This window comes from Eptesicus fuscus, chromosome 22 (assembly GCF_027574615.1).
Source record: "Eptesicus fuscus isolate TK198812 chromosome 22, DD_ASM_mEF_20220401, whole genome shotgun sequence".
Lineage (NCBI taxonomy): Eukaryota > Metazoa > Chordata > Mammalia > Chiroptera > Vespertilionidae > Eptesicus > Eptesicus fuscus.
The window spans coordinates 12,305,042-12,332,668 of NC_072494.1; the positions used below are offsets into that span (position 1 = coordinate 12,305,042).

A 27,627-nucleotide genomic window follows, 5' to 3' on the forward strand; every position below is an offset into this window, starting at 1 on the left:
GAGAGTGAGAAACATCTATGTGAGAGAGCAGCAGCACTGATTGGTTGCCTCCTGTCCACGCCCTGACTTGGGATCGAACCCACCACCTAGGTATGTGCTCTGACCGGAAATGGAACCAGCAACCTTTCTGTGTACAGGGTAATGCTCATCCAACTGAGCCCCTCTGGCTGGGCCAGGCACTGGCTTTGTATGACCAAACCATGGAACTGAAGTTGGATCACGTTGCCATCTTCTATGGAGTCATCACTGACATCCACACTGGAGGGAAGGGGGCACATTCGCACTCCAGGAGGGAGGTGAAGACCGTGGGGGTCGCCCAGGAGAGAAGCTGTTGACCGAGAGGTCCATGCCTTGCCCGGAGTCACAGACCGGTCAGAATGCAGAGCCTGAGATAAACCCAGCTGTGTGTCCTCCAAGTTGGGGTCCTGGCTGCACCCCTGTTTCCTCAGGGGCTCTGAAAAAGGCTGTGCTGATGGAATCCTGTACGGACATGGAGATGGCATGAGGGAGACAGTGAGCACTGGGCAGGCTACATGGGCATTTGGCCAGTATTTGTCTGAAAAGGAGCCCAGATCGGGAACCACGGAGGTGCACCTCTGCCCACAACCCACCCGGAGAGGAGGGAGCTGCCGCCCCTTTATGCTGAGCTCATGCTTATGCAGGTCTGAACCGCACCCTCGGTGGATAATTGGGAAACTGAGGCCCATAGAAAGGCAGACACTGCCCAAGGTACATGACATAGAGAGTCCCGAGTTCAGGAATGCTCAGACCTTCCAGTCCAAGGCTTCAACCCCTCCCAGAGTTGGTTTGGAAATTAGAAATCCTGACATATTGGGAAGCTCATGCCTTTTCTCCCTGTGTGGGGCCATTTTGTTCTGGGATCCAGAATGGGGATTGGCACGTGAACCGCGTCCAGCACGGCCAGGGGTGAACCTGAGGAGGGGCGGTGGAGGATTTCCAAGGCTCTCTGTCTCACCTGGGCCCAGGGACAATTACTTCCACCTGAACAAGGTTGTGCATGTGGCCTGGCTTCTCTCATTACACCTGGAGAGACCGGACTAACACCCTCCTAGGGCACTGTGCCATGGCCAAAGCTACAGTGTCTCAGGACAAATGGGCATAAACATTGGACCAGACTCATGCCCCTGCCCCAAGATCACCTCTCTGGTTGACACAGGTATGAAAAACAATCCTAATAGAATGTGATGAGTTCTACAGTTGACCTTGACCATAAGCATGGAGAACATGAGCCCATTGGGGATCACACACAAGACTCTCTTTAGGATGTGATTCCTAAATCCTACCAGAAAATGAGTAAGTATATGTCTATCCACTTCATCCTAATCTTTAATGTACCGTGGAATGGCGGGAAGCACTGTGCGATTAAACAGAGGTTGGAGAATTCAAGGGAGATTAGGTCCACCTCAGAGGCCATGGGCAGTCGACTTGTACCAGCAATGGCCTTGGAAGTGGGGCCTCCCACCGAGCGGGAAGCAGCTCCTCCTTTCGGAAGATCAGGACTGTGGTCTCCACAGCAGCCGTTTACGCTTTCAAATGACACTTTTTAACAAACTGGCCTCACTTTCCAGGGTCCTTTCCTAAGCTTCACAGCCGACTTTGAAACTGGAGGTTTTTACATTTTTGATTGCTGTTAACATTAGATGTGATGGACCTCACCTCAGAATTTGAACAATTATATTTTAACCAAAAAAAAAACAAAACAGTTTTAGAGTAAGGACTATGTGCTGGAACTGCTAGGGACTAGAGATCAGTGAAGCTAAAATAAGAGTTTTTCCTCCCTAATTTGGAATACGGTCATACGGGGACAACGACGTGATGGGGTTCCCATAGTACACGTGGGCTTAGGGGACAGGCAGCACACAGGGGAAAGAGCACATTTCTTTATGGGGAAGTGGTCTGTGTCCACGTCCAAGGAGGCTCCCTAGAGAGAAGTTCAGAATTCTAGTCTGTTGAGATATATCACATTAAACAGGAAGGTGAGGGACTGGAAGATATTTCAGGCAGAGGGAAGCATTAGGAAAATGGACGAGTCAGGAGACAGTAAGACATGTTGGACGGGGTGGCAGGTACTGGGACCATCAGGAGCCGAGTTCCCAGGACAGGAACAGGGATGGCTGAGCAGAGAGGAAGTCAGACACCGGCCATGGGAGCCCTGGCAGGATGCTTCCTAGCAGAGACCAGCAGTCCTGGTGCAGGAGGAGAGAGGACAAGTGGAGGGATTGGTTCAGGCTGGGAGGTGTGCAGGGAGGGTGTGGCCCCCAGGCAAGTCAGCACCGGAGATCCTAGTCGGGGGAGAGCAGATGGTGTGGCGGATCATGGGGCGCAGGCTGCAGAGAGACAGAGCAGAGTTCTGACAGGAGAAAAGTGAGAAGGTCTCCCTGAGTTTGAGAACAGGTGGAATGAGAAGGAGGGGGGGAGGGGACAGACAGTAGCAGCGAGAGCGTGAGATGTAGGCGGGGAAAAGCAGCTCAGGCATGTCCTAAATGATGACAAGCCGCAGAGGATGGGCAGGAGAGGATGCCCCTGAAGTGGAGGGAGGTGATGGTCTGGTCTCAGAAATGAGATGCTAATGAAACGGTGAGAGTAGGAGGTGGAGGAGTCAACCACAAGGACAAATACCTCACCCACCGAGTTTCCTGCAGGTGGGACAGAAGGACATTTTGGAGGCAGTTGCCTAATTTCTCCCTGAAGAATGTGTCCTGATTGAGGGGTTAGCAGGAGGCTGTGAGTAGGAGGTAGGGAGTGACCCAGCTGGATGCAGCAGGGACGTGTCCAGAGGTGGCCCAAGGTGAGTGCTGACTGGCCTCCTGGCACCATGGAGAGGCCCCATCTGTGGAGAGAGCTAGCACTTGCTGAGGAAGCACTGTGTCCTGCTTGCTTCTGAAATCCTCAGCCCCGAGCACATTTTATGACCTCAAAGAGCCCAAGGGTAATGACATGCCCCTTCCTATGACAGATAAGGGGAACTGTCACTTGTGATGCTCAACATGAGCGCTCCACTCCCCCCTAGTGCCCTCTCCTCCCCGCTCCTCTTCAATCTTCTCTTCTCACTTGCTGCCCAGACACTCTGGACTCCAGCACCAGCTTTACTCCTCTTCCTGGAACACCCATCACTCTGTGCTCTCCCCAGACACCCAGCTCCCACGTTTAGCAAACCATTGCGAGGATCAGCTCAGCAGACAGGGGCTCTCACCTCCACAGGGACACCCACACAGGCTAACACACACACACACACACACACACACACACACACACACACACACACATGCGCGCGCGCGCACACACACGCCACAGGGATAGGACACAGCCCAGAAGCCCAGGACACAGGACAAGGGATCCAGTCCTCTGGGCACTGCTGAGTGTCCCACGCACAGTGACCAGTGCCCATGTGCCCCCAAAGCCCTCCACCCAACGCCTATTTCAGTGGTGCCATCTCCCCTGTATCCCTGGGGTCGTGCTGGGCAGGAGGGCGGGGGCTGGAGGCACCGTGTTCACACCTCCCTCGGCTCCTGCTCCCTGCAGTTCCTGGATCCCCAGATGCTGATCACAGCTTGAGAAGGAAAAGCATGGCTGGGGCCAGCAGAATGCTCTGCACTGCTGACCCCGGGACCTGGCACGCTGGCTGCGCTAGGGAGCAGGGGCAGAGGTGGACAGAGGCCCTGCAGAGAGAGGTGGTCAGTTGTGCTGGAGGCCAAAGGGAGGGCACCCTCCTGGCACATTCCTGGGTAATCCCCCATGGAGAATCCACAATTACATTCACCAAGAAGGCGCAGTTCTGACAGCACAAGTAGCCAAAGAAAAGCAGGAAACAGGGTGTATCTGGGCAAGAGACACTTTATTGTTTCTTGGGGTTTCTGGAGGCCTCAGGCTGGGCTGGGCTCACTGTCCTCCCCCAGAACAGAGCGGGGCTCCGTGGCTATGATCGTGGTAGTCTGTGGCTATGATGCCCAACAGCGACAGGAACTCGGAAAACTCGATCTTCTTATCCTTATTCTTGTCATGGTCCTCAAAGATATGGGCCAAGAAATCTTTGCCCCTTTCATTCTGTGGAAAAGACAAATTCAGTCCCAAAAGTGTTATGGGTGGAAGAGGAGGAGGAGGAGGAGGCAGAGAAGCACCTGGGGCCGCACAGGTGTAGCTGGTGTGGGCCAGTGGAGGGTGTCTGGTGGTGAGGGGGACGTGGGCATTACCCTGCAGGTCACTGAGGGAGATTCCTTGGGCCAAATATCAGCATGAAAGAGAGACCTAGTGCTGGTGGGCAGACTCTGGCCAGAGCCTCACTGATCAATGAGCTGGTGGGTGGGTGGTCTTTACACCCAGACCTGCTCCCCCCACCCACTTCCAGGACCACATCTCCCTAAGTTCTACCCAGAAACTAAAGATAGGCCCTACCCCTTGTCTCTTCATTCCGAACCCTCCTCTCCTGTCTCCTATCAGCCTTCCGGAATCTTCCATGCTCAGTGCCCACTTTCGCTCACCTACTCTCTGTGTCACCTAGTAGCCTCTCTTTTTGTAATCAGTTCATTGCATTCTAACTGTCAGACTAAATCAGGTCTATGAACGAGCTTTTCATTGTAATGAAAGGTGTTAAATTTTATCAGCCATGGAATTTCTATCGCCTTCCCTTGGATCTCAGAGAACCTAATGGAGGCTTCTAGAGGGAGAGCCTGAGCCTATGGGCTTCAGTATCCTGGATGGAGAGACAAGTGGGAGGGGACCCATTCTTCACTCTCCTATTTGACCACCTAATAACCACCCTTGATCTCCAGATGCCTCTACTCTTGGCCACCTGTATCATCTCTTTCATCCTAATAACTCAGATGAGCCCTCTTAGGCCTTTTTGCAGATGAGAATATGGAGGATGAGAGAATGGGATTGACTTGTCCAAGACCCTCCGCCATGCCAGGGCCCAAGCAACCTTGAGAAGTCACCCAGACTCACACAGGCCTTGAGGAAGTTAGGGAAATTCTCCTTCAGCACCTTCAGCAGGCCCTGCTTGTCGATCTTGTCATCAGGTTTGGTGTATTTGTGGAACAGGTCGATCAAGTCCATCACGGACTGCTCAACTGGAGTGTCTCTCATCTTGGTTTTCAAGGAAGCTGCCAGAGAGAAAGACGGGGACCTTTATTATCCTTCCCCCGAGGTGAGGGTCCCTAAGTCAGGACAATGGGATGGGAACTGGGCATCCAGTGATGTGAGGCTCAGGTGGAGCAGAAGGAACTGTATCACCTAGGAGGTGGGATGAGAAGCTCACAAGGAGGAGAGTGTGACCAAGGCTGGGGCCTGGGCCGTGCAGGTCAGGGCCCAGAGGAGATGGAGGAGAACACAGAAGCCCACTGTGGACAGAGCCACAGGAGCAGAAGCAGAGAGCGTAGGGGTCAGCCACACGGAAAAGGACTGACGTTTTAGTTGGGACCTGAGCCAAACACAGCACTTGGAGGACTCTGCTCTTCAAGAGCATCAACACCAACTCCTCAGGGTCAACGTCAGGGTTAGAGTCATGGGGACAAAATAACTTCCTGACTAGTCTGGCCTGACCTGCCCTGAACTACTCTTAGAAAGAGACCCCTGAGGAGCCCATTGTGAACATGAAGCAAACTCTAAATGAAATGGGCCCTGGAGGCTCCCAGCGGTGAGTGTCAGTAGGAAGGTCAGTGTGAGCAGAGAGATACAGCCCTGTCCTGAGCTCCCGCAAGTTTTCCTGGTCCATCCCCACCAGGGGGAAAGGAGGACTGCTGAGCAGTGTTGGCATCATGTTTGAAATAATCAGAAATACCTGCCTCAGTTTTAGGCTCTTGGGTGAAATGTGGGGAGATAGGCTCCTTCAGATGACCTTTGTACCTCCCTGCTATCTGGAACCCCAAGGCTAGACCACATTTAAGTAAAGAGGTCTGACTTCCCAAAGCCGGTACCTCCACCTACAGTGTGGACCCCAAGCAGAGAAATGGGACAGTGCAGCCCTCACACCCCAGACTTTCCAAAACTCTCAAGAAATGTGTGTGGCTCACATGTGTGGGCATCTAACAAAAACTACATTTCCTCATCATCAGGGAGAAAGAACCTTGCTGCTATGTCCCTAAGTGGAACTACCCAAGGCCTTCTGTGAACTTGGCTGAGGTCAGAGCTGAGCCCTGTGCACAGAAAGTCACTGGTCATTCCCTCAGCTGGGGACGAGGTCCAAAACCTTAGTTGATGGGTCTCTGATCCATGTAGTGGCAGGTCTTCTCACCAGGACAAGGTTAGTGGGACTCCCAGGCTTGGGTTTACGAGAACCTTCCAGACTTTGACAGAGACACCCACTCGCCCCAGAGGTTGGGGTGCGAATTGAGTCTTTCCCAACCTGTGGTCTGAGAGTCAGGTGAGTCCAGAGAGAAAAGAAAAGGAGAGGAAGGGTCATTTCCTCAGCTCCCAGCAGAGATGTTTCCACAGAGCTGTCACACAGAGGACAACAGAGCAATGGGAGCATCGGTCCAGCCATCTTATAGATGAGGTCCTCTGGACCCAGTGGAATGAAGTCACACAGCCCCGTGACAGGCAGAGCCCCATTACAGGCAGAGCCCCGTAACAGGCAGAGCCCCATGACAGGCAGAGCCCCATAACAGGCAGAGCCCCATGACAGGCAGAGCCCCATGACAGGCAGAGCCCCATAACAGGCAGAGCCCCATGACAGGCAGAGCCCCATAACAGGCAGAGCCCCATGACAGGCAGAGCCCCATGACAGGCAGAGCCCCATAACAGGCAGAGCCCCATAACAGGCAGAGCCCCGTAACAGGCAGAGCCCATGACAGGCAGAGCCCCGTAACAGGCAGAGCCCCATGACAGGCAGAGCCCCATGACAGGCAGAGCCCCATGACAGGCAGAGCCCCATGACAGGCAGAGCCCCATGACAGGCAGAGCCCCGTAACAGGCAGAGCCCCATGACAGGCAGAGCCCCATGACAGGCAGAGCCCCGTAACAGGCAGAGCCCCATGACAGGCAGAGCCCCGTAACAGGCAGAGCCCCGTAACAGGCAGAGCCCCGTAACAGGCAGAGCCCATGACAGGCAGAGCCCCGTAACAGGCAGAGCCCCATTACAGGCAGAGCCCCGTAACAGGCAGAGCCCCATGACAGGCAGAGCCCCATGACAGGCAGAGCCCTGTAACAGGCAGAGCCCCATTACAGGCAGAGCCCCATAACAGGCAGAGCCCCATTACATCTGGACCCAGGCTCCTGAATCCTCTCCCATCACCGCTTTCCCTACTCCTGCAGACAACAGAACACATGGGCCCTAAGCACCCCCTCTTATCCCCAGCAAAGAGTCAGGTGCATACTTACCGGAGCTGACGAGGTGTCACTGAGGAGGATGAGTGTGCTGTGCATCTGGGCAAAGACTGGTCCCTTTATAAGGCTCAGTCTGGCTCTTCCCAGGCACTGGGAGCCTTAGGGTCATGGTCTCTATCTACTTCCTGGACAATTGTCCCATTCAGGGGCACACAACTAGGAGAATGTGTTCATCATGTTCCAGTAAAATCCCAGGTAACTCTCAAGGGAAAACACCTAGAGCCTTCTTCTGTCCTCACTTCACTGGGGTCAGGGGTGTGGAAGACAATGGGATGTGTCCTAAAAGCACAGGAATTGTGATAGAAAAAATTGGGTTTCTGAACTTAAAGAGGATGGGATTCTGAAAGGCAGCATGGTCTGTGTTTGCCCATCACCCAGTCCTTCCACAAGTTTGTTCTGGCATCTAACAAAAACTCTCTCCAGCAGTTAATAAGTCCTTACCTGTGCCAGGCATCACCTTACCTGTCATATTGACATTCCTCCTAAACCTTCAAAACCTTATGAAATTGTGCTGTTACCCTCATGTTGAGGACGGGGAATTGAGGGAGTAAGAGGTAAGGAAAGTTCCTATGTGCATGAGGCTAATAGACAGCAAGCTCAAGATATGATCCCCCAAAACCCTGTTTCAAAACCTCCCTCCTAACCCCACTACTAGACCTCTGGGGTCACTGCAGGGCCTGTGAACTCAAAGTCCAGGGGAGTGAGGCAGGGTCACCTCACTCCCATCTTCACATTGAGTCCTCATTGGAGCGCTGGGAGGAAAAGAGTTGGCATGACCCACAGTGACAGACCAGGGAACACAGAGAGAGTAGTGGCTCAGCATGTCACCTGAGGTGAGGGAAGACACGAGGTCAGAGCTCTGAGTCCTGGCGTTAGCCCCACACTCTAGAAATTCACTTAGTAGCTCCAGGGCCCACCGGGACCCACCAAGAAGCCACTGTCTGAACTCAGGGATGGTGACCACCATGAAATGAGCCAGCAGGAGATTGGGCAAAGTTGCCATCCTCCCATAATGATGCCTTCCTATAAATTTTTCAATGATGTTTCTCCTTCCCTTATGCAAAAACAGTCCGTGGCTCATGCCCTGAGGTTTGCTATGTCCTAACCTGCTGTGGAAAACCTAGTTCAGGAGCGGGGAAATAAGAGCTTGGAGGTCAGGATGAAACCTGGGGACCTCTGGGGACATACCATGCTGATTCACTGAAGAGTCCTTGTTCCTGCTCTCTGCTCCCCTTAGAACATCCTCCCATGGAGTAAGGGGACTGCTCAGGCTTTGGGCACCCTGGGACCAGGCCCACCGCTGAGCTCCCAGTTCAGGCCCCCCAATGCACTGGGCCTCCATGCTTCAGCCTGGCCTTTCTGTCCTCAGTTATGTCCATATTTGCATCAGCACCAGACCTCTCTGGTTCACTCATTTAATTTATTCTCACCTCCACTCAAAGCCTCCCAGGAAGGATATACAGAAAACCTGGAGCACGAACTGCCTTCGGGCAGGAGAACTGAGATGGCATGCCCACTTTGGCCCTGGTGTAGCTTTTGAAATTTGAACGATGTCAAGATACTTTAAATTAGTTTTTAATTATTTTAATTTGAGTTTTGCTTTGTTCAATCCTGGTCTTACTTTCAGAGTCTGAACTATGTATAGTCCTCAGCTTCTGGAATCTAAACATCATTGATCTGTTGCAAGGTCTCTCTGTTATTTTACTTATATACTTATTTTTCCTTAATCTTCATTACTAATTCAATTCCCCCCAAAAAGCCAAAAAAACAAAAGAAATATATGTTTTCTGTTTACTTTTATGCATACTAATCAATGTAAATTATTATTTTGGCCTGTGTTCTATTTATGCCCTTTATTTGATATAGATCAATCATACAGAAAAATACAATAAACTACAATGTGCAGCCCAATGAATTATCTCTAACACCTGTGACTGCCACCCAGGTCAATGAATAAAATATTGGCACCACACCTACCAGTCACTGCCCCTTTCCTCTCTTCCCCAAAACCATCATCTGGACTTTTATGGTAAGGCTCTCTCCTTGTTTCATTTGTATTTTACCACTTAAGCAAATTTACTTAAAGGGGAATATATTCTGTATATTCTTCTATGTCTGCCTTAGTTTGACCAGTATTACATTTATAAGCTATATCCATGTTGTACTATTTGTTCATCATTGTATGCTATATATCTTTGTATGAATATCACATCATTTTCTATAATTCTGCTTTAGATATTACATGCCCTCAATTTCCTTTTGTATGGTTTCCAGCTCAGGTGACCAGGGATTTTGACCTCTGACCTCATGTTCCCGTGGGGATCAGCCACCCTGTCTGGTGAGGATGTGGAAAGGGCCCAGGGCAGGCCCTGGTTGTGTAAGTCCTGGGTGTTTAAGGAAGTAGAAGGGGTTGAGCCCATGTTTCAGGGACCAACTTCAAAACAGCACTGTTTTGAAGACATTAGTGTTTGCAACTATTGTGACTGACAGCCAAGTCCCACCCCAGCATCTCCCTTATCACTCCCACCACCGAAAGGCTGTAAAAATCTTCCAATCCCTGAGCCAGTAGTCCTTTGGCAACATGGTCTACACATCCAGGTCATCACTTGGAACATCTCGCAAGCATTTACTGTTTATCCTGAGCCTCTCTTTCATTCATCCCAATGGACTCTGGACTCCAGCTGTCCTTGGCTGTTTGGAGCTGAGACCTGGACCATTTGTTCAAGGTACAAAATTTAAGGAGAACCCACTGAGTACTACTCACTGTGCTTTAGGATGAACATATGGCAAGAGAAATTTTTAAAGAATTTATCTCCCTTCAATACTCACACTTTAGAAGTGAAGACAAAAAGAATAAAATAGAAACTGTGGATGTTGGAGATGTACAATGACACACTGTATAAACAAAGAAGAGAGGAGGAGAGGTGGACCGAGATACCTTAGATTTGAATGAGTGGCATTTGAATGAGTGCCAACACATAGTGTTCAAGCAAGCAAATCAGGGAAAGAGATTCCAGACCATGAATCTACAGCACAGAACAGACATGACATCAGGAGGACAGAAACAAATCTAGAGCCAAGGGTATTGGAAGTGAGAGGTTTGGGACAGGCACCAACTATGTCCAACCCAGTACCAACCCCTCTTCCGAACTAACAGAGCCCAGTTTTGCTTGGGGTTGGAGTGCCCAGTACCTCCATGTATGTGGAGTCTCGTCTAAGCCATTCGGAGAGTCCTGTCCCTGCTTTCCCTGTGCCCCTGGCAACCAAGAGTGAACATGTGTCCCATCAGTTCTGCCCAATGAAACTGAGTGATGCTGGGCCAGGCTTCTGGGGCTCTGCTTTTCTGACAGAAGGGGACAGGGAGAGCTGGCCCTGCCCTGCCTCAACCCATGCCTGGGTTGCTGGTCCTGGACAAGGCAGTCATCAAAAAACACTTACCCAAGTGAGTTGAAGAGTTACAGCTTCATACAAACCTCCAAATGAATGATTTTAGAAGCTTTAGCCATAATTTCCCCAACTGGAAGTAACAAGATGTCTTTCAAAAGGTGAATGAGTAAACAAACTGTGGTACAGACATACAGTGGAATGTTATCCAGCAAGAAAAAGAATTGAGCTATCAAGCCACAGGAAGACATGGAGGAAGCTACAAGGATAGTGCTGAGTGAAGGAAGCCATTCTGAAACAGCCACATACTGTATGATTTCAAATATATGACATTATAGAGAAAGCAAAACCATATTGACAATAAAAATATCAGTAATCATCAAGATTCAGGATAGAAGGGGATGGCTGGATAGGTGGGGCACCGGTGATGTTTAAGGCAATGAAACTACTTTGCCTGAGACTGTAATGATGAATATGTGGCATTACATATTTCTCAAAAACCACAGAATTTCACAATACGAACTGAACCCTAGTTAAACCATGGACTTTAGTTCATAATAATGTATCAATATTGGTTCATTAATTATAACTAATGTTCCATGCTAATTAAGATGTTAATAAACAGGGGACATGGTGGGGAGAGGGGGTATATAGGAAGTAAACTCTCTGTTCCAAAATTGTCTGCCAATCTAAAGCTGTTCTAAAAATTAGAGTATCCTATATAATAAATAGGTAATATGCAAATTGACTGTGACTCCAACATACAAGATGGCTGTCCCCATGTGAACACAAGATGGCCAGCAGGGGAGGGCAGTTGGGAGGGACCAGGCCTGCAGTGGAGGGCAGTTGGGGGCGATCAAGCCGGCAGGGGAGAGCAGTTGGGGGGACCAAGCCTGCAGGGGAGAGCAGTTGGGGGGACCAAGCCTGCAGGGGAGGATAGTTGGGGATGACCAGGCCTGCAGGGGAGGGCAGTTAGGGGTGACTAGGTCGGCAGGAGAAGGCTGTTAGGGGTGACCAGGCCGGCAGGGGAGGGCAGTTGGGGGCAATCATGCCAGAGGTCTAGTGGGATCGGGCCTAAACAGGCAGTCAGACATCCCTCGAGGGGTCCCAGATTGCAGAGGGTGCAAGGTGGGCTGAGGGACACACTCCTCCCGTGCACGAATTTCATGCACCAGGCCTCTAGTCTACACTAATAAAAGAGAAACATGCGCCGAAACCGGTTTGGCTCAGTGGATGGAGCGTCGGCCTGCGGACTCAAGGGTCCCGGGTTCGATTCCGGTCGAGGCATGTACCTTGGTTGCGGGCACATCTTCAGTGGGGGGTGTGCAGGAGGCAGCTGATCGATGTTTCTCTCTCATTGATGTTTCTGGCTCTCTATCCCTCTCTCTTCCTCTCTGTAAAAAATCAATAAAATATATTTAAAAATATATATATATATATAAAAAAAGAGAGAAACATGCAAATTGACTGTACCTCCATTACATCCACAAGCCACGCCCACCATCCAATCAGGAGCAAGTATGCAAATTAACCCATCAAAGATGGCAGGTAAATTTCCACATGCAGGCTTGGCAGGCAGTGCCATGGCCCCCTCCTAGGGGTCTGGGTCCATCGGGGCCCGGGAAGGTGGGGTTGACAGCGCCAGATGCCACCCACAAGGTACCAGTCCATCGGGACCCTGGGAGGCGGGGTTGGTAGTGCCAGACGCCACCTGCAGGGTCTGGGTCCATCGCAGGCCCCAGGAGGGGCAGCAGGCCCACCTAGCCACGCAAGTGGGGCCCTGGGAACATCGCTGCCCTAGGGAGGCACGGCTGGGCCTGCTAAGCCACTCCCGTGGGGCCAGTGAACACGACTGCAGGGCTGCCTGAGGGGCGGCTCCAGGGCAAGTGCCACAGCTTTGGCAAAGCAGCTGGCCAGAAGACAGGTGTTCCAAGGGGCCCCGAGCAGCACCTCACCATTCCTCTATGAGGACAGCCCACACAGGTGCTGCCTTCACCAGCAGGCTCTGGGCGACATCTGCAAATGCTACTGCAACCTCTAACATTCTGGGCAAAGAACTGACCCTATGCCCCTCTGGGTACCAGGCTTGCTAGGAGTGTGCTGTCACCAATGCCATAGATCAAAGGGAAAAACCTGGCGAGGCAGGGTACACCAGAGGGGGCTCGGGCTGGGACAGGGGACCAGCGGGCAAGGATCTGCCTTGCCTGCAGAGAGAGGGGTTCTCCAGTGGCCCCAAGACGTGGATAGGCCCAGCCAGGGATCAAGGGGCATGAAAGGATGTCTGGGAGGAGGGGCAAGGACCCACAGCCCTGAGGCGGAGGTTGAGGGGTGGTGCCTCCTCAGTGGAGGAGTGCAGCACTGCAGGGTACCAGACTGACTGACGTGATTCAGAGAAGCTCCCAGTGCTAACCAGCCTCGCCCAGGAGGCATTCACACTTCAGAGGTGGTGACTCCTTCTCCTGCCTTGACCCAAAAACAAGCTGGCGCCGACCTGCCCAACAGCAGTGCATGCCTAGGCGGTGACCGTGAAGGCTTCCACCTCCTCCGGAGAAGGGAGGACAGTAAAGAATGGGGGCAGGGGACCGGGGAGAGGAAAGAATGTGGAGCATCCGCAATGAAGAGGTGCTTGAGAAAGAGGCCCAGAAGCCTGATGGGAAGGTTTGTTCTGTTTGCCCAGTGGCTGCCCCTTAGGAAGGGCAGAGAGCATGGCTCTGAGGGCTCCCTGTGTGCTGAGTCAAGTTCCACAGCCAAATGGAATTGGCCTCAGTGTCCTGGTCTGTAAAATGGATGAAGTGTGTCCCAGTGCCTTCACTGAGCTTTGATGGCCAATTGAGATACTATATAAGGAAAATGAGGGATGGAGTGAGAAAGAAAAGGAAGGACGAGCAACACAAAAGAAACACTGAAAGGAACCTGTAAACCCATTGTCACTTAAATAGGGAATATAGTCAATAGTGTGGTAATGATGGTATGATGCCAGGTGGGTACTGGAAATATTCAGGAACACTTTGTAAAGTATATGATTGTCTAACCACTATTCTGTAACTAATATAAAATCTAAAACCAATACAAAATAATATTGAATGAAAATTGGAGTGAAAATTTTATAAATTTCAAAGTTTAAATAAAGGCTGTAAAGAAAGGAAGGGGGAGAATAAAAATAGTGTTCTTCATTTTACCACTTTATTGTCTTTTCAGTACATGAAAAAGACAGTTGTCTTTATATGGTGCTTTTATTCTTTTCTAAGTCATTATCTCATTTTAATTTCAGGGCAACTTAAAGACAAGATAATTATTCCCTCCACTATTCAAAGAAAGGAAATCTTGGTGTCTGGTCCCAATGATTCAATCGTCAAGCCCTCATTGTAAAGCAGGGTTAGTAACATTTTCTGAGAAGGGTCATATCTATACTAATAAAAGCCTTGGAGGTGATCAGGCCAGCAGGGGAGGGTAGTTGGGGGGCAATCAGACCAGTAGAGGAGCAGTTAGGTGTCAATCAGGCTGGCAAGGGAGCAGTTAGGGGGCAATCAGGCAGGCAGGCGAGCGGTTAGGAGCCAGCGGTCCTGGATTGTGAGAGGGATGTCCCAGATTGGAGAGGGTGCAGGCTGGGCTGAGGGACACCCTCCCCAGTGCACAAATTTCATGCACCGGGCCTCTAGTATTAATAATACAAATAATAAGATCGTGTTTCTTTTTATTGTAAACCAAGTTTGATTGAAACAAATAGCCCTCAAGAGTTATCTAGGAGTACCCTCCTGACCTATGATGCTGGGTTTATGAGCAAGCATTCTATTTTCTTCTTTTCTATATTTTCTGGAGCTGTCTTATAATCTTATCTAAAAGCTAGCTAATAAATTGAATCTGTTGTTTGAGAACTAAGTCTCTGAATGTAAACTTATTAGCATTTTAGATTTTCTGTCCAATAGGAAATTACTTAACCAATTTATTTTATTTATTTATTTTTAAATACACATTTTTATTGATTTCAGAGAGGAAGGGAGAGTGAGAGAGAGATAGAAATATCAATGATGAGAGAGAATAATTCATCTGCTGCCTCCTGCATGCACCACACTGGGGATTAAGCCCGAAACCTGGGCATGTACCCTGACCAGGAATCGAACCGTGACCTCCTGGTTCATAGGTTTATGCTCATCCACTGAGCCATGCTAGCTGGGCCCAATTTATTTTAATTCTTTGGCCTATCTACCTCTCCTTCCCAGAAAGTTACCCCTCTCTTCTTGAGTTATAGAGTGTGTCACTGTACATCTCCAACATCCACAGTTTCTATTTTATTCTTTTTGTCTTCACTTTTAAAGTGTGAGCATTGAAGGGAGATAAATTCTTTAAAATTTTCTCTTGCCATATGTTCATCCTAAAGCACAGTGAGTGGTGCTCAGTGGGTTCTCCTTAAATTTTGTACCTTGACCAAATGGTCCAGGTCTCAGCTCCAAACAGCCAAGGACAGCTGGGGTCCAGAGTCCATTGGGATGAATGAAAGAGAGGCTCAGGATAAACAGTAAATGCTTGCGAGATGGTTCCAAGTGATGACCTGGATGTGTAGACCATGTTGCCAAAGGACTATTGGCTCAGGGATTGGAAGATTTTTACAGCCTTTCGGTGGTGAGTGATAAGGGAGATGCTGGGGTGGGACTTGGCTGTCAGTCACAATAGTTGCAAACACTAATGTCTCTGACAATAAACAGGGCTGTTTTGAAGTTGGTCCCTGAAACATGGGCTCATCCCCTTCTTCTTCCTTAAACACCCAGGACTTACACAACCAGGGCCTGCCCTGGGCCCTTTCCACATCCTCACCAGACAGGGTGGCTGATCGGCACAGGAATATGAGGTCAGAGGTCAAAACCCCTGGTCACCTGAGCTGGAAACCATTCAAAAAGAAGACAAAGTGATGAGCATGTGGTATTTAAAGCAGAATTATAAAAAAAATCATGTCACATTCATATAAAGATATATATAGTACACTAGTACAATGAAGAACACACACAGTACAACATATAGCTTATAAATGTAATTCTGAGAAAAATAAAGCAGATACAGAAGAATGCATAGAATATGTTTCCCTTCAAGTAAAATTTGAAAGCGGGGGAAATGGCAGTGTTCAGGACTGTATGGTTAGGTGGTAAAATAAAGATGAAACAGAGAGAGGGTCTCATCATAAAAGTTCAGATGATGGTTTTGGAGAAGAGAGAAAGCAGGCTGGTGTGGGCAGTGGCAACGTTTTATTCATTGATGTGGGGGACAGTCACAAGTGTAAGAGATTCATTAGACTGTGTATTGTAGTTTGTTGTGCTTTTATGCATAATTAATCTATATTTTTTTAAAAAACACATGGATTGAACACGGGCCAAAATAACTATTTACATTGGTGAGCATGCATCAAAATAAACAGAAAACATTTATTTCTTTTTTGGGGGAAATTGAATGGTAATGAAGATTAAAGGAAAATAAGTATATAAGTAAAATAAGATACCTTGCAACAGATTAATGTTGTTTAGATTCCAGAAGCCAAGGACTATACATAGTTCAGACTCTGAAAGTGAGGCCAAGATTGAACAAAGCAAAACTTAAATATAAAAATTAAAAATGGATTTTCAGTATCTTGACATTGTTCAGATTTCAAAAGCTATACCAGGGCAAGTGTGGGAACGACATTTCAGTTCCTCTGCCCCAAGTCACCCCCTGCTCCAGGTTTCCTGTGTGTCCTTCACAGCAGGCTTTTAGTGGTGGTGAGAACACAGTACATAAGTGAACCAGAGAGGGCTGGTGCTGGTGCAAATGTGGACATAACTGGGGACAGGAGGGCCAGGTGTGGAAGCCCAATGCATTGGGGGTGGGTGGGGGGAGGAGAAGGCTGACCCAGGCTCAGCGGTGAGCCTGGTCCCAGGGTGCCCACTGCCTGAGCAGTCTCGTCACTCATGGGAGGATGTTCTAAGGGGAGCAGAGAGCAGGAACAAGGATTCCTTAGTGAGTCAGCAGGGCCGTTCCCCAGAGGTCCCCAGGCCTCATCCGAACCTCCAAGCTCCTGTCTCCTGCACCTGACCTAGATTTTCCACAGCAGGTTGGGACACAGCAGACCCTAGGGCATGGCCACTGACTCCTAAGCAGACTGTCCTGCATAAGGGAAGGAGAAACATCACTGAAGAATTTATAGGAAGACATCATCATGGGAGGGGAGGCAACTTTGCCCAGTTTCCTGCTGGCTCATTTCATGGTGGTCACCATCCCTGAGTCAAGACAGTGGCTTCCTTGGTCGGCTCAGGCAACCCCCAGAGCTGCAAAGTGAAGTTCAAGAGTGTGGGGCTAACGCCAGGACTCAGAGCTCTGACCTCCTGTCTTCCCTCACCTTCAGGTGATATGCTATTCTCTCTGTGCTACCTGGTCTGTCACTGTGGGTCATGCCACCTCTTTCTCTCCCAGTGCTCCAGTGAGGACCCCACGTGAAGAGGGGAGTGAGGTGACCTTGCCTCTCTCCCCTGGACTTAGAGTTTGCAGGCCCTGCAGTGACCCCAGAGGTCTAATAGTAGGGTTAGGAGGGAGGTTTGGAAGCAGGCTTTTCTGGGACCATATCTTGAGCTTGCTGTCTATTAGCCTCGTGCACATAGGAACTTTGCTTACCTCTTACTCCCTCAATTCCCTGTCCTCAACATGAGGGTAACAGCACCATCTCATAAGGTTTTGAAGGTTTAGAAGGAATGTCAATATGACAGGTAAGGTGATGTGTGGTATCATTATGGACTTATAAACCACTGGAGAGAGTTTTGTTAGATGCGAGAATAAACTTGTGGAAGGACTGGGTGATAGCAAAGACCATTTCAGAGTCCCATCCTCTTTAAGTTCAGAAACCCAGTTTTCTCTACCACAATTCCTGTGCTTTTAAGACACATCCCATTGTTTTCCCCACCCCAGCCCTAGGTTTCCTTACCCACAGAACAAGGCTCTAGAATAGTGCAATCCCTTGGGAGTTGCCGGGATTATACAGGAACATGATGAACACACACTCCTAGGTGTGTCCCACCCACCTGAGTGAGGCAATGGTCCAGGAAGCAGAGAAAGAACATGGCCCCAGGGCTCCCAGTGCCTGGGAGGAGCCAGGAGGAGCCTTATAAAGGGACCAGTCTTTGCCCAGATGCACAGCACACTCATCCTTCTCCTCAGTGACACCTCATCATGTCTGGTAAGTCTGTACCTGTTTGCCAGGGGGTTCATCAGGGGCCAGTGTGTTCTGTGTGCAGGAGCAGGGAAAGCGGTGATGGGAGAGGATTCAGGAGCCTGGATCCAGTCTCTGCTCTGCCTGGTATGGGTCTTTCCAACTTCATCCCACTTGGTCCCGAGGGCCTATGTCCAACAAGATGTCTGTACTGATGCTCCCACTGCTCTTTGGGCTCTTCTGTGACAACTCTGACATCCCTGGTGGGAGCTAAGTATCGGAACCTTCCTCTCCTCCTTGTCTTCTTTTCTCTCTGGAATCACAGACTTTGCACCCCAACCTCTGGGGACAGTGGGGTCTCTCCCAAAGTCTTGAAGATTCTCCTAAACCCAGGCCAGCAATGCCCACTCACCTTGCCCAGGTGAGAAGACCTGCCACTACATGGATCAGAGACCCATCAACTAAGGTTTTGGACCTCGTCTCCAGCTGAGGGAATGACCAGTGACTTTCTGTGCACAGGGCTCAGCTCTGGCCTTGGCCTAGTTCACAGAAGGCCTTGGGTGGTTTCACTTAGGGACATAGCAGCAAGGTTCTTTCTTCCTGATGATGAGGAAATGTAGTTTTTGTTAGATGCCCGCACATGTGAGCCATACACATTTCTTGAGAGTTTTGGAAAGTCTGGGGTGTGAGGGCTGCACTGTCCCATTTCTCTGCTTGGGGTCCAGACTGTAGGTGGAGGTACCGGCTTTGGGAAGTCAGACCTCTTTACTTAAATGTGGTCTAGCCTTGGGGTTCCAGATAGCAGGGAGGTACAAAGGTCATCTGAAGGAGCCTATCTCCCCACATTTCACCCAAGAGCCTAAAACTGAGGCAGGTATTTCTGATTATTTCAAACATGATGCCAACACTGCTCAGCAGTCCTCCTTTCCCCCTGGTGGGGATGGACCAGGAAAACTTGCGGGAGCTCAGGACAGGGCTGTATCTCTCTGCTCACACTGACCTTCCTACTCACACTCACCGCTGGGAGCCTCCAGGGCCCATTTCATTTAGAGTTTGCTTCATGTTCACAATGGGCTCCTCAGGGGTCTCATTCCAAGAGCAGCTAAGAGCGGGTCAGGCCAGACTAGTCAGGAAGTTATTTTGTCCCCATGACTCTAACCCTGACGTTGACCCTGAGGAGCTGGTGTTGATGCTCTTGAAGAGCAGAGTCCTCCAAGTGCTGTGTTTGGCTCAGGTCCCAACTAAAACGTCAGTCCTTTTCCGTGTGGCTGACCCCTACGCTCTCTGCTTCTGCTCCTGTGGCTCTGTCCACAGTGGGCTTCTGTGTTCTCCTCCATCTCCTCTGGGCCCTGACCTGCACGGCCCAGGCCCCAGCCTTGGTCACACTCTCCTCCTTGTGAGCTTCTCATCCCACCTCCTAGGTGATACAGTTCCTTCTGCTCCACCTGAGCCTCACTTCACTGGATGCCCAGTTCCCACCTCATTGTCCTGACTTAGGGAGCCTCACCTGGGGGGAAGGATAACAACGGTCCCGTCTTTCTCTCTGGCAGATTCCAAGAAAAACAAGATGAGAGACACTCCAGTTGAGCAGTCCATGATGAACTTGATCGACCTGTTCCACGAATATACCAAACCTGATGATACGATTCACATGCAGGCCCTGCTGAAGATGCTGAAGGAGAATTTCCCTAACTTCCTCAAGGCCTGTGTGAGTCTGGGTGACTTCTCAAGGTTGCTTGGGCCCTGGCATGGCGGAGAACCTTGGACCAGTCAATCCCATTCCCTCATCCTCCATATTCTCATCTGCAAAAAGGCCTAAGAGGGCTCATCTGAGTTATTAGGATGAAAGAGATGATACAGGTGGCCAAGAGTAGAGGCATCTGGAGATCAAGGGTGGTTATTAGGTGGTCAAATAGGAGAGTGAAGAGTGGGTCCCCTCCCACTTGTCACTCTCCATCCAGGAGACCGAAGCCCATAGGCTCAGGCTCTGCCTCTAGAAGCCTCCATTAGATTCTCTGAGATCCAAGGGAAGGCGATAGACATTCCATGGCTGATAAAATTTAACACCTTTCATTACAATGAAAAGCTCGTTCATAGACCTGATTTAGTCTGACAGTTAGAATGCAATGAACTGATTACAAAAAGAGAGGCTACTAGGTGACACAGAGAGTAGGTGAGCGAAAGAGGGCACTGAGCATGGAAGATTCCGGAAGGCTGATAGGAGACAGGAGAGGAGGGTTCGGAATGAAGAGACAAGGGGTAGGGCCTATCTTTAGTTTCTGGGTAGAACTTAGGCAGATGAGGTCCTGGAAGTGGGTGGGAGGAGCAGGTCTGGGTGTAAAGACCACCCACCCACCAGCTCATTGATCAGTGAGGCTCTGGCCAGAGTCTGCCCACCAGCACTAGGTCTCTCTTTCATGCTGATATTTGGTCCAAAGAATCTCCCTCAGTGACCTGCAGGGTAATGCTCACGTCCCCCTCATCCCCAGACACCCTCCACTGGCCCACACCAGCTACACCTGTGCGGCCCCAGGTGCTTCTCCCCCGGCTCTGCCTCCTCCTCCTCCTCTTCCACCCATAACACTTTTGGGACTAAATTTGTCTTTTCCACAGAATGACAGGGGCAAAGATTTCTTGGCCCATATCTTTGAGGACCATGACAAGAATAAGGATAAGAAGATCGAGTTTTCCGAGTTCCTGTCGCTGTTGGGCATCATAGCCATATACTACCACGAACATAGCCACGGAGCCCCGCTCTGTTCTGAGAGAGGGGAGGACGATGAGCCCAGCTTAGCCTGAGGCCTCCAAAAACCCCAAGAAACAATAAAGTGTCTCTTGCCCAGATACAGCCTGTTTCCTGCTTTTCTTTGGCTACTTGTGCTGTCAGAACTGCGCCTTCTTGGTGAATGTAATTGTGGATTCTCCATGGGGGATTACCCAGGAATGTGCCAGGAGGGTGCCCTCCCTTTGGCCTCCAGCACAACTGACCTCCTCTCTCAGCAGGGCCTCTGTCCACCTCTGCCCCTGCTCCCTAGCGCAGCCAGCGTGCCAGGTCCCGGGGTCAGCAGTGCAGAGCATTCTGCTGGCCCCAGCCATGCTTTTCCTTCTCAAGCTCGATCAGCACCTGGGGATCCAGGAACTGCAGGGAGCAGGAGCCGAGGGAGGTGTGAACACGGTGCCTCCAGCCCCCGCCCTCCTGCCCAGCACGACCCCAGGGACATAGGGGAGATGGCACCACTGAAATAGGCGTTGGGTGGAGGGCTTTGGGGGCACATGGGCACTGGTCACTGTGCGTGGGACACTCAGCAGTGCCCAGAGGACTGGATCCCTTGTCCTGTGTCCTGTGCCTGTGTGTGTGTGTGTGTGTGCGCGCGCATGTGTGTGTGTGTGTGTGTATGTGTGTGTGTGTGTGTGTGTGTGCGTGTGCGTGCGTGTGTGTGTGTGTGTGTGTGTGTGTGTTAGCCTGTGTGCGTGTCCCTGTGGAGGTGAGAGCCCCTGTCTGCTGAGCGGATCCTCACAATGGTTTGCTAAATGCAGGCGCTGGGTGTCTGGGGAGAGCACAGAGTGATGGGTGATCCAGGAAGAGGAGTAAAGCTGGTGCTGGAGTCCAGAGAGTGGGCAGGTAGTGAGAAGCAGGACTGAAGAGGAGCGGGGAGGAGAGGGCAGGGATTGATGAGCAGAAAGCTCATGCGGAGTCATCAGTGACAGTCCACTCCGCTAGCCGTGGAAAGAGGCGTGCCATCACCCACTCAGGGCCCTTCCCATCTGCCTCTGTCCTTCCTGCACCTACAGAACCAGCTCAGACCTGGAGCACTGCGCCCAGCTGCTCCTTTCGGAGCGGGAGCATTGTGAGCCCGCAGAGGCAGAGGCAGAGAAGGAGGAGGACTGGGGTGGGTGGTGTGGGTGAGTGGGGGGCTAAGCCACACAGAGAAGAGCTGTTAGAGGCCAGGGGCAGAGCCGGCGCAGATCACCATCCCCATGGCCTGCAGTCCGGGAAGACTTCCTGGGGTGGGCTCTTGAGTGGGGACTCCATCGATGGGTAGGAGAGAGTTTCTGTCTCTAGAAGGCACACCGAGGCAGTCATGGTGACAACATGTTCTCTTCAGGGATCCACAGAACCAGCTCCAGAGCAAGAGCAAAAAAGACCTCAAGAGGCAACGCCGCCTCCAGTGGCGTCTCCAGAGCCAGAGCAGGCTCCGCACAGCCTTCCCTGACCTCCAAGAGGCAGAAGAGCCACCTGCAGCTCCTGCGACGCCTGTGGTCCCCGGTCCTGGGCCGCAGCGTGGCAGCTGCCACGGCAGAGAGGGCTTCCCCTGGACATGCAGTTTTTAAATATTTGTGTTTATCTTATATTTGCTTAAATTTTTACTGTAGTTTTTGTACCATGCGGTTAAAGTAAAATGTATTTTAAATGAAATATAATAAAATGTTAATAAATTTTAATTTAAATAAAATGTAATTTGTCTATGATCCTTCGAAATGTGCATGCCAGCGACATTGAGTACATTCACAATTTTCCACAACCACCGCATCACATCACCACCTCTCTCTGGTTCCAGAGCCTCTGCATGTGGCTGTGGGAGGTGCTGGCAGGGGAACAGGGTGGCTCAGGCAGGGGAAGTGGTGGAAATTCATTTCTATCCTTCCCCCTAGCACGTAGCACACATGACAACATTTGGAAGAAATGTCAGTGTTCAGCAAGAATTAACCTTGAATCGTATGAACCTAACATAACTTAAATGGCAACTGGTAATGGATTAAAGAGCAATTAAAAATCAGGCTACATTGACTTAGTGTGTGACAGATGTCCACAGCATCTACACTAATAAAAGAGTAACATGCTAATTGACTGTACCTTTGTGACGTCCACCAGCCAATCAGGAGTGCCATTACCGCACAGGATTGCAGATGGGTGGGAGGTGAGAGACAAGGTGCTGCTGAAGGACCTGTGAGGAGTCACAAATTAACAAAGGGTTAATTTGCATATGCAGGTACTGAGCTGCGGGGTGGGGTGGGGGGGAAGGGGGGGTTCCAGGCATTCTGCACCACCCCAGCAGCTCCAGGCCTCTGGTCAGCGTGGGAAGGCAGAAAAGCGGCTCCAGCCAGAGCAAAGGCGGTGTGGGTAGCCAGGGGAAGGAAGGTCCATTCTTGCAGGAATCTTCGTGCAGTGGGCCTCTAGTAGTATTAATGAGAAGACTAGTTACAGCACAGCTGTAAGGAGATCATCACTGTGTATTGAGATGGTGTGTGTGTGGGATTTGTTTTTGTCCCAGATTGAAAAAAAGGCAGGGTGAAGGGGGTACAATATGAAACCTCTACCCCCAACAAGTTCTGTGTCGAAATGAATTATTTTTAAGTGATAAATTATTATCTAGCAATTGTCCAAGGTCATATTGGCACACCAAATTCCTTAATTAGGTGGCTTCTCGGTTTTTATTTTTGCTATATGGCTATAGACATTGCTGTGGTAAACACCTACTTATTGCTTTTTCTTACCAGACTTATTGCTGTTTAATTCCTTTCCTGGGACGAATTCCCAGGGGAATGATGGCTGAATCTAAGGTATTCAATAAATTCTCTGTGACTCAAGCTTGGCATTGCCAAATTGTTTTACCTCTTAGACACCTGGGCCATTTTCATTTTACTTTAGTGTATTGATGAACCACTTATTTGCCGAGGAAATCAATATGTTGGGTAGATGAAGGCTCACCCTGTGAACTGGGAGAAGTTTGGCTTCAGTATTTACCTGCTTCTCTCAAACCTTCAGGGATGTGGAGGCTTAATCTCCCGTTCAATAACCTGCCCTTTGGCGCCCCCTTCTGGGAGATTCACTCACCCGCTGCGTGCCCCGCCCAGGGGAGATGCAAGGCTGGGAGAGAAGGGCTGGCTGGCTGGCAGAAAGCTGGAGATGGGGGAGGAGTTCACCTGCCACTCAGAGGCCCAGGTGGTAGCTGTATGAGGCCAAGCCTACACACGTGGCTTCTTTCAGAGTGGGGTCATCTCCACACAGCAGTCGATGATTGCTTATAACAAAGCTGTTCCTACCGCTTTTCTCTCACCTCCCACCCATCCCCTCCATCTGAGCTCCTGTGCGCAGGAGAAGGCTGCAGCTCGAGCTTGGCACACAGGGCCCTTCGCATCGGCCTCCATCCTCCTCTCCACCCCGTGTCTCCCACCTGCTCCTCATGAACCCCGGGGACACCTTCCCCTCGCAGCCACCCACTTTCATACCCCGACGCCTTGGACCATGCGGTTCCCTCTGTCTGGAGTGCTGGCCCTCCACGCTTCTCCTCGCAGCAGCATCTTTTCTTCAATCCACCTAAACGCTGCCTCCTGAGGAAGGCTTCTTCAGCTCCCCGGGCAGACGGTGTCCCTTCCTGGGTGCCCCGTTTGTGCCACTAAATTAGCAGTGTTCACAGTGTGTGACTGTCCCCTCTGCTCGTTCCGCCCTGTGAGCTGGCTGCGTGTCTTACTCATGTGGCCTGGAGAGTCCTGGCACACGGCAGGGCCTCGAGAAATAGTTGTCGGATGAGTGAATGTCCTTCATGACTGTGGAGTCTGGGGGTTCACTAACTGAGGTAGGACATGCAAGGGAGGTGTACTGGAGTTGTGGGTGTGGCCCCACCCAAGCCCTGGAGCTGGGAGGGTGAGCTGGGAGGGTGAGCTGGGAGGCAGGGAGATGGATGACCTTGTGACCTTGTGTGAGTCTGAAATGCTTCAGATCAGGCTCTGAGGGGAGGTGGGTCCCTGAAACTGGCTGCGTTCATCTTAGGGAGCAAGTGCGTGTGATGTCATCTCAGGAATGCAGTGAGGCTCAGCTGTGCTGCCGAAGGACCCGTGAGGCGTCACAACACTGGCCGCCATAATTGGAGGCCCCGAGGATGGGCAGGGAGGGGCCCTGAGACCAGGCCGGCAGGAAGCAAAGGGCAGAGGAGGCTTGGGCTGGCCCAGAGAAGGTGCTGCTCTCTCTTCCCAGCTTCTCCACTGTCCCCAGCTGCTCCACCTCCACATCTCCAGACTTGGCCCTTGTCCCGCTGCCATCAGAGGGGCCCCGCTGCCATGACGGACACGCCACTCGAGGAATCCCTCTTCCAAATCATCCACAGCTACCACCAGTACGCGGCCCGGGAGGGGGACGTGGAGACCCTGTCCCTGGAGGAGCTGAAGGCCCTGCTCATGGACAACGTGCCCCGCTTCATGGAGAGCCTGGTACGCGGGGCCTGGGGGCAGGTGGGGGCAGTAGAGGGTGGGTTGTGGGGTTTGACGTGAGGGTTTTGTACAGGGAGCATCTCCCAGGAGCACTGGAACTTAGGAGAGGGGAGGGGAGGGGAGTGCTGAGGCAGGATCAGCGGCCACGGGGAGGACGGCCCTGGCGGCTTTTCCTCCTGAAACTCCCTGCCTGGCCCCGCTCCAGCCCAAGCATCACTGACCCCTGCAACTCACCCTAACCCCAAAGCCGTGTGGTGCTCTGCTTGTTTTGCTTCCCCTGAGAACAGGTCCTAAACCCTCCCTCTGCCCCTAGGCCCTGCCCCACAGCCCCTTCTCCTGGGTTCTAGCACAGCCTCCTCCTACCCACCCCCATGCTGGGGAGGATAGCTGGCTGGGTTGAGGCAGTGGTCGGCAAACTGCGGCTAGCAAGCCACATGCGGCTCTTTGGCCCCTTGAGTTTTTAGCAAAGGCCAGCTTAGGAGTACCCTAATTAAATTAATAACAATGTACCTACCTATATAGTTTAAGTTTAAAAATTTTGGCTCTCAAAAGAAATTTCAATTATTGTACTGTTGATATTTGGCTCTGTTGACTAATGAGTTTGCTGACCACTGGGTTAAGGGGAAGCCAGGAGGGACTAGGTGTGGGCAGGTAGGACATGGAGCTTCCCCTCCCCCTCTAGTCCCAGGCCGAGTCTCAGACCAGCCTAGGGGCCCAGCCCCGAATCTAGGCTGCTCAGCCACCTGCTCAGGCCTGGAATCTTCTCTGCCATCAGGACCAGCCATGTGATTACCCAGCTCCCTGGGGACTGCAAGGCCAACTCGAGTGTCTGCCCGCGGTGCCTGCGGTGCTATGACCCCGGGGTGACCCAAGGCTGCTGCATCCAGGACAAGCACCCTAGTCCCTGCAGGTCTCCCTGGCCTCCCTTTGGGGAAATCAGAGGAGAGTCTTGTCCTGGGCTTATTGGAGCGCAGCCACCAGGTCACAGAGGGGGGACTAGGTGACACTGATGAGTCCCCTCTTTCTAGGGAAACCTTGTCACCTGGGCACGGGGCCCACAGGGCAGGCCCCTGGGCACAGGGCGGAGATGGCAGCCTGGCCAGGTGGGCTGCGTGAGGGAAGCCTGGGAGCGCTGCCCGGGCAGGAAGCCTGTGCACTGTCGGGTCAGCCAGCCCTGTGGCGGGGCTCCCCCACCTTCGCCTGTCCCGTCTCCTCCTGCACTCTGACCTTGACTTCCTCCCTGCCGTCCCTTCCACCTCGAATACTCCTTTGCTCTCCTACGCCACCCCCAGGCCTTAGCCCTCAGGGCCACTGCTCTGGGACATCCGGACAGTCCGGGGCCCATGGCGTTGGCCTTCCCCCATCCTGCCCTTTCCTTAGGACACAGGCCAGTTGCCATGAACAATCCTGGGCAGATGGCACCCCCTGCGGAAATCTGACCCACTGGGTGCCGGCCCTGCCATGGTGCTAGAGATGCAGACCTGAGGGCAGGTGGGCGGCCCCTGAGGGTGTCTGTTCAGCTGGGGAGACAGACTTACAGCCACCAGCAGAGGGCCAGGCGCTCAGCCCTGCGCAGCCACCAGCCGGTCAGCCAGCGAGCGGCGCCCAGGCTGCACCTTCTGCCTGCCCCCTGCGCCCCGGTCCAGGTGCCCGGCCCCCTGGGCCCCTTCTGCCTGGTTCTGCCGCGCAGGGTCCTGGCCTCCGAGTGAGTGAGGAGTGTTCCTGCGAGCCCCCGGCAGGCAGGGCCACACTCAGTTTCCCCGCGCCGTTTCTTCACCAGCGGGCGGTGGAGCTGCCCCTCTGCCAGGGCCCAGGGCCGGGGCGCTGGCTGACCCTGGGCCCCCTCCTCAGGGCCGGAAGAAGCCGTACTTCGTCACCGAGCTGTTCCGGGCGGCGGACAAGGACAAGGACAACCAGATCTGCTTTGACGAGTTCCTGTACGTCCTGGGCCAGCTGCTGAGGGACTACCACCTGCGGTACCACCGGCAGCGGTGCGCCCACTACTGCGCCCAGCACAGCCTCTACTAGGGGAGCAGGGCACCCCCAGGCCTGCCCGGGGAGCCACGCGGCCCAGCCGGGGCGGCCGAGTGCAGCTCTGCCACGCGTGTCTGTGTGGCCCAATGTGTGTGTGCACGCATGTGCACGGGTGTGCAAGGACACCTGGGAGGGAAGAGAATAAAGCAACTTCACAGCAGTTTCTGGTGTCTCTCTCTTCATGGTTAGGGCGTCAGTGATGGGTCCAGGAGGGGAGGTGTGGATCCCCCAAATAGAGGGTCATCTATTTTGGGTGAGAGAGAGATCCCCTGCCTCCAGGAGCCCTGTCAGAGGGGGGAGGCAGCCTCTGTCTGAGAGAGGGGAGTCTTCTCTTTGGGGAGCTGACCCTCTGACACGAGATGCTGATCACTCCCTCATGGCACCTACATGGTGGGACAGGACAGGAGGGCAGAGGCACTCGACGTGGACCCTGGTTTGAAGGTCTCTTGTCTCCGGGTGAGAGCCCCAAGGATCAGCGTGCAAAGGGAGCACCT

The 27,627-nt window shown here is 51.9% G+C and overlaps 3 protein-coding genes across 6 annotated transcripts; 2 read left to right on the forward strand and 1 right to left on the reverse strand.

Annotated features, from left to right (window-relative positions):
• Positions 1-3,839: 3,839 nt before the first annotated feature.
• Positions 3,840-25,858, reverse strand: LOC129147108 (protein S100-A7-like). Of its 2 annotated transcripts, XM_054711598.1 has the most exons (4): positions 25,843-25,858; positions 22,746-22,836; positions 4,963-5,120; positions 3,840-4,065 (listed from the first exon to the last, which is right to left on the reverse strand). In XM_054711598.1, exons 3-4 carry the CDS (start codon positions 5,101-5,103, stop codon positions 3,901-3,903), a joined length of 306 nt encoding a protein of 101 aa, XP_054567573.1. In that variant the 5' UTR covers positions 5,104-5,120; positions 22,746-22,836; positions 25,843-25,858; the 3' UTR covers positions 3,840-3,900. The 2 variants fall into 2 exon arrangements, with proteins under 2 accessions (XP_054567573.1, XP_054567572.1); XM_054711597.1 differs by lacking the exons at positions 22,746-22,836; positions 25,843-25,858 and adding an exon at positions 7,336-7,408.
• Positions 17,838-20,736, forward strand: LOC129147882 (protein S100-A7-like). 3 transcript variants are annotated; one of them, XM_054711593.1, is made up of 3 exons: positions 17,838-17,917; positions 19,441-19,598; positions 20,504-20,736. In XM_054711593.1, the coding sequence occupies exons 1-3, from the start codon at positions 17,911-17,913 to the stop codon at positions 20,687-20,689; spliced, it is 351 nt and encodes a 116-aa protein (XP_054567568.1). In that variant the 5' UTR covers positions 17,838-17,910; the 3' UTR covers positions 20,690-20,736. The 3 variants fall into 3 exon arrangements, with proteins under 3 accessions (XP_054567568.1, XP_054567569.1, XP_054567570.1); XM_054711594.1 differs by lacking the exon at positions 17,838-17,917 and adding an exon at positions 17,927-18,037; XM_054711595.1 differs by lacking the exon at positions 17,838-17,917 and adding an exon at positions 18,250-18,311.
• Positions 24,532-27,293, forward strand: LOC129147883 (protein S100-A15A-like). The gene is made up of 2 exons (XM_054711596.1): positions 24,532-25,099; positions 26,951-27,293. Exons 1-2 carry the CDS (start codon positions 24,950-24,952, stop codon positions 27,125-27,127), a joined length of 327 nt encoding a protein of 108 aa, XP_054567571.1. The 5' UTR covers positions 24,532-24,949; the 3' UTR covers positions 27,128-27,293.
• Positions 27,294-27,627: the final 334 nt, after the last annotated feature.

What these genes read in the sequence shown, in the direction of transcription:
- LOC129147108 (XM_054711598.1), bottom strand. Translation starts at nt 5,103, where the DNA reads ATGAGAGACACTCCAGTTGAGCAGTCCGTGATGGACTTGATCGACCTG. An exon ending in CTAACTTCCTCAAGGCCTGT is followed by an intron (nt 4,066 to 4,962) that starts GTGAGTCTGGGT and finishes TCTTTTCCACAG; the next exon opens with AATGAAAGGGGCAAAGATTT.
- LOC129147882 (XM_054711593.1), top strand. An exon ending in CTAACTTCCTCAAGGCCTGT is followed by an intron (nt 19,599 to 20,503) that starts GTGAGTCTGGGT and finishes TCTTTTCCACAG; the next exon opens with AATGACAGGGGCAAAGATTT.
- LOC129147883 (XM_054711596.1), top strand. Translation starts at nt 24,950, where the DNA reads ATGACGGACACGCCACTCGAGGAATCCCTCTTCCAAATCATCCACAGC. An exon ending in CCCGCTTCATGGAGAGCCTG is followed by an intron (nt 25,100 to 26,950) that starts GTACGCGGGGCC and finishes CCCCCTCCTCAG; the next exon opens with GGCCGGAAGAAGCCGTACTT.